We start from the raw sequence: 5,276 nt of genomic DNA on the forward strand, positions 1-5,276 counted from the left end.
ACAGAGCAGAAGAAATTAGAATCTCACCCAGACACAGCTCTATATTGCAAACCCACATGACAGCAGCCAAACCCCATAGCTATGCCAGAGCCCCAGCTGTTCCACACCCACCTTGCAGCATCCCTCTCACTCCCCACTCATCTCCAGTGCTGGCTCCATCACAGGGCAGCCTGGACGAGCTCTGCACCAGTAAAAAGGTAGAAAAGAGGTTCCTGAGACACCATTGAAGAAAGGACATGCTCCATCTCCCTGGCTGGAGACACCTTCGAGGGGACCATGACCTGAGCAGGGTCTGCCAGGAGATGCAGGAGAGGAGATGCATGGGTGCTCTGCACTGCTTCTTTCAGATGCTGGTAGGAGCAGAGACCCTCAGGGTGGGTTTCAGCTGAAGAGCCCCTTTGCCTTCTTCAGCTTGGCCTTTGCCACAGGCAGCCGGGGCTTCTGAGCGGGGGAGGAGGCTGGCTGGAAGCAAAGGGGATGCAGCGTCAGTTCCTCAAGGGGGTCATGCAGGATGGGGTTGTGTGTGTGCAGGCAGTGACACTCTATGTCCATGGGGGAGTGCAAACTACACACACGTGTGCACCCACATGCTCCCCAACCAGGGTGCATAGGGTAGGATGGGCTAGGAACCAAGCTGAGACCCCCAGCCCATCCCAGAGGGGTACGGGGCTGGGATGCGGGGAGGGAAGGGAGATGTGGGCCCCATCCTGCCATTGGCGTGTAGAGGCTGTTTATAGAGCTGCACTCACCGTGGTTCCTGCACTGGAAGATGCTGTTTCATCCTCCTGGGACAGAGTTGGTGGTTGGGGGTGCTCTGTGTTTTCTGCAGTGGGTGCCGGGCCCTCAGCATCCTCTGGTACCAGCAGCAAAAGATGCAATTTGGGATTGAGATGAGGGAGATCAGAGCATGGCCCAAACCCTCACCAGAAATCTGGTGCCTGGGTGGGAGACCTCAGCCTCACGTGGGGTAAGCAAAGGGGAAGACTATTGTACAGGGTGAGCTGCACCCAGGACCCCGCTCCCCCTCCCCTGGGATGGGGACTCAGCCACGGGGTGAGGGTCAGGTTCTTCATGTGCTCCCCATCCCACAGCCACGGAGCTCCTCACCTGAGTGCTGCCGTTTCCGAGCCTGCTTGGTTTCCTGCTGCGCCACCACTGTGTAGAGCTGCTGCAGAGTGGAGGCGAACACCTGCCCTTCTCCTGCACTGCAGATCTGGAGCAGGGTCTGCAGGAGAGAGCGGAGGCACCGTCACCCTGCCAGGCCACCACCTGCCAGGAGCCGGTTCCTGCCCAGGACACTGCCACGGTGCTGCAGCGGGAGCCGGCATACCTCTGCTCCCCAGCCATGCACACACATGCACACCCACACACGCGTGTGCACACACCCACACACCTGCTAGGGCTGCTGTCCCATTCAGGAACAGACTGTGGAGGCTTGCGAGTCATTCATGAAATGGCAGAGATAAGATCGCACGGGAAGGGCTGTGGCTTCCTCGGCAGAAGCCACGCAAGGACCGTGGTTCTGATAACCACAGTGAGCCTTAGGCAGGGGCAGGAGCTTGGCATGAGGTGGGGACAGGAGCCCCTGCCTGCCACCACTGCTTCCAGCCATGTCTGTGTGGGCACAAGCCATTCCTGGTGGCCCAATGGCAAGTGAAAGCAATGTGGTGGTGAGATGAGGAATGTCCAGGTTCGCTTTCCAGGGCAGCTTCTGCCTTCCTGCGCACATTTTTGTCTTCATCCAAGCTTGTTGCAGGAAACCACCCCTTCCCTTGCCCACAACACCTGCCAGGGCTGTAGGATGCCACCCTTGCCCTCTGGGCCATGTCGATGTGCATGGGGGACTTTGGCTCTGGTGACGGGGAGGTTGGCAGTCTGGGCAACGCCACACTCCGCTGGGAACCTAACGCAGCAGACGGACAGCAAACAAACATGTGCAGGGATGAGAAATGCATGGATGCCCTGGAGGTGGTGGTCATGCAGGGGCAAGGGGGCATGGTATGGGTGCAGGTGGAGGTGAGCATGAGTGTATGCACGGGGGGCTATGGGCTTAGCTGCGTGTAGATGAGCATGGCTCTGGGTGCATGTGGCTGGTTGTGTGTGTGTCTGTGTGTCCGTGTGTGTATGTGTCTGTGTGTCCGTGTGTGTACATGTCTGTGTGTCTGTGTGGGTGTGTGTGCGTGTGCACATGTGTGAAAGGTCTGCGCGCTGATGTCTGCTCTGCTCCACTCCCAGACAGTAGGAGAACAAAGTGTAACAGATAAGGCTGGATCCTCTCTGAGCCAGGGGAGCGGGGAGGGGATGGAGATGCTCAAACCCACTCAAGGTCAGAGTCCAAAGCCTGGTCCCAGCTTCCCAGTGGCAGAAAGGGCAGGCTGAGGCCCCTGTGCTGCTCCCTGCCGGACGAGGAAGGAGGCCAGGGCTGATGCCAGGATGGGTTGGCTGGTGCTCAGAAAGGCACCTTCCCTGCAGCTCTCATCCCTCCTGCTGGAGCCACGGGCATGAAAGGCTACTTAGCTGTAGGACATGCATACCACTGGGGTCTGCTTTTTGGCCGGTTTCTCTGCAGGACCTCCTGTGTCCCCTGCCCATTGCCACAGGAGGGAGAGATGCTCTGGTCCCAGTGCCCTGTCAGCATTGCTTGCCACTGGGCAAACACCTCTCAATGCCTCTCAGCAGTGAGCTAATGCTGCCTCATCACAAGGTCCCAGGGAGGAGGAGGAGGAGGAGGAGAAGGAGGAGGAGGAGGAGGAGGAGGAGGGATGCTGAGCACCTCGGACACCCAGGGGATGCTCTTGCCCAGGATGTCTCAGCCCCGCGGGGCCAGGGTCGCACTCAAGGTTGCAAAAGCAGCATCCGAGGCTGGGAAGATGACTGTACTTCAAAGGCAGGAGAGGGGCTGGCAATGGGTGTCCGACACAGCCCAGATCAAAGGCACAAGCTGGAGCCATATTTCAGAGAAAAGCAAACAGCAGCTCCCAGGAAAGCGGGGACCGGTGGCGGAGTGAGCAAAGTGTACCAGATAGCACTGCACGGGTCAATGCTCTGGGAGGGCGGGAGAGTCCCCTGCAGAGCCACCCAGACCTGGGTGCCACGACCCTGCTGCACAACCCCTCTTCCTACCACTGGTGGATCCCCACCAAAAGAGTCTAAGGCAAGGCAGTTGCTCTCTTAATGCTCAGGGCCAACTGCCCAAAGCTGGCAGTGTCCCTGTGGTGTCCCTGGGACAGGGCAATGCTGTGGAGTGCCCACTGAGCTTGCAGCCTTCCAGTGTCCCTGAGACCAGCACTTGCTGGGGTGGCACCTTGCGAAGGTGCTGGGATAAGGATGTCCAGTGCCACCAGTCCTCTGGGGAGAGAGGGGCAACTGGGATAACACAGGGGTCTGCAGGTGCAGGGCACTCACTGCCCATGCCTGGGAAGGGCCCAGCTCTGGCAAGCCTGGGGTCATTTAAGAGTCACCAGCTGCCTCCTACCACTGCCCTTCCTGGCTACTTGAGCCCATGGGCTCACAGCCATCGGGCCATCAGAGCTGGCCCGCACTGGGATGGGAGGGTCACGCTTCACAGGGAAATGGGTTCATAACCAGAGCTGCGAGCATTTCCCTGCAGAGCCGTGACTCAGCAGGGAGCAGAGCATGCTGTGCCAGCCACCGGCCACCTGATGGCCCCGGAGCCTGAGAGGGACAAGGAGGTGTCCCCAGAAGGGGCTGGGTGGGGGCCAAGCCCTGGGTACCAGTGACTTTGCCCTCCCTGCTTGCCCCACTGCCCCAGCACATCCCCAAGCTGAACCCCATCGCAGCCACCTTGTCCCCACCAGGACGTCAGCCCTGACCTCCAGTGACTTGTTTTTCTCTGATTATCCATCTCTGGGACAAACATGACGCCCAAGGTCTGGGGAGCGGCAGGAGCAGAGCTGGCACCTGGGGGAGTGCCGGCTGGGTTGCCCCACACAGCTCGCTGGGCACCGGGGAGCAATGCCTGGGGAGCTGGCATGGCTCGCCTCGCATGTTGTGACTACCTGGCCACAAGGCCAAGTGGGATGGCTTGGTATCAGGAGAGACTCAAGGCTATGGCAGCGGCACAGGAGGCTCAGCAGCACACCCTGAACTGCGATTAGCCCAGCCGGGGAGGCTGCCTGGCAAAGGGGGGCAGGCGCCTGACCTTGTGTCAGGAGCAAGTCGTCAGCTCCACAGTGGTGGGGGCAGCTCACGGGGAGCTGGACTGCAGCCCCCCATCCCAAAGGGCTCTGCTGTGGAGCTGTACTCAGCGTGGAGGGGCGGCAGGGCCAGTGGTGGGCAGAGTACAGTACCCATCTCCCAGACATGCTGTCTTCGCCCACCACTGCCCAGACTCCCTTCACAAGAGGCCATAAGAGATGGCGATTTGGATGTTCTCCTGGCACTGTGAGCAGAAGGGGCATGTCACCCAGCCAGGCACTGTGCCACCGATGCAGAAGCATCACCTTCCCCTGGCCTGAACCCAGTGGGGGTGGGTTGCAGGAGGCTGGACTGTGCTGGGCCCCCACACCAGTGCCAAGCACCAGAGTCTAAATCGGTCGTGCTCAAAGCTGGGGACCGACCCTTTCATTATCACACCAGACGTTCGAAGTGGTTACCAACATTCTTCGCTACCAACCCCACATTCCTATTTTTTAATATATTTTTAACTGGAAAACAGAGCGAACAGGGCCTGTTTGGAAATTACAGCCTGGCTGCTGTGGCTTTTTTGTCAGATCTGCCCACATTCCCGTGGTCAGCCTCAGCACATGCTCCACAGGGGCACACTTAATAATTCCTGCCGGGGCCGGGAGGCAAGGGGTGTGGGCCGGGGGGGAGCATGGCTTCCCCAGGCTCAAAACCACAGAAGCGGCGTGGTGGAGTGGCAGCCTGGGATCAGTGTCCTGGCTTTTTGGCAATGGGCATGGCTGCTGTCGCACTGGCACAGGAGAAACTTGGCAATGCTGTGGCAGCCCGTGGTGGGAAGGGGAAGGGCTCCATGGACGGGGTGTTCCCATGCATCGTGGCCAGGCTGCCCTTGGCTCTCTCCCCTGCCACCACTTTTGTGCATGCTCCTGGGAATGGGGCTGGCATGGCTCGCTGGACGTGCACTGGGCATCTCTGCCTGTGGTCCTCCCAGCATCAGTCAGGCCAGGGGAGGGATCCACCCTGCGACCCAGGTGGATGAGGACCCATCTGTGGTAGCTGCTCACCCAGCCTCTGCCCATAGTGCGTGGCCAAGGGATCCCACCAGGTTTTGCCTGCGGGAAGACAGAGGG

General features: G+C 59.9%; 1 protein-coding gene across 1 annotated transcript in view; it reads right to left on the minus strand.

The window, feature by feature from the left end:
• Positions 1-381: 381 nt before the first annotated feature.
• The window catches only part of NHEJ1 (nonhomologous end-joining factor 1), a 42,912-nt gene continuing 38,017 nt past the window's right edge, over positions 382-5,276 (minus strand). The window contains exons 5-7 of the mRNA XM_010184823.1: positions 1,096-1,225; positions 750-853; positions 382-462 (exon numbers count right to left, since the gene is read on the minus strand). Coding sequence (XP_010183125.1) covers positions 382-462; positions 750-853; positions 1,096-1,225 — 315 coding nt within the window. The remainder of the gene's footprint in view (positions 463-749; positions 854-1,095; positions 1,226-5,276) is intronic.

The sequence above is a fragment of the Mesitornis unicolor genome, unplaced genomic scaffold (genome assembly GCF_000695765.1).
Source record: "Mesitornis unicolor isolate BGI_N332 unplaced genomic scaffold, ASM69576v1 scaffold31095, whole genome shotgun sequence".
Lineage (NCBI taxonomy): Eukaryota > Metazoa > Chordata > Aves > Mesitornithiformes > Mesitornithidae > Mesitornis > Mesitornis unicolor.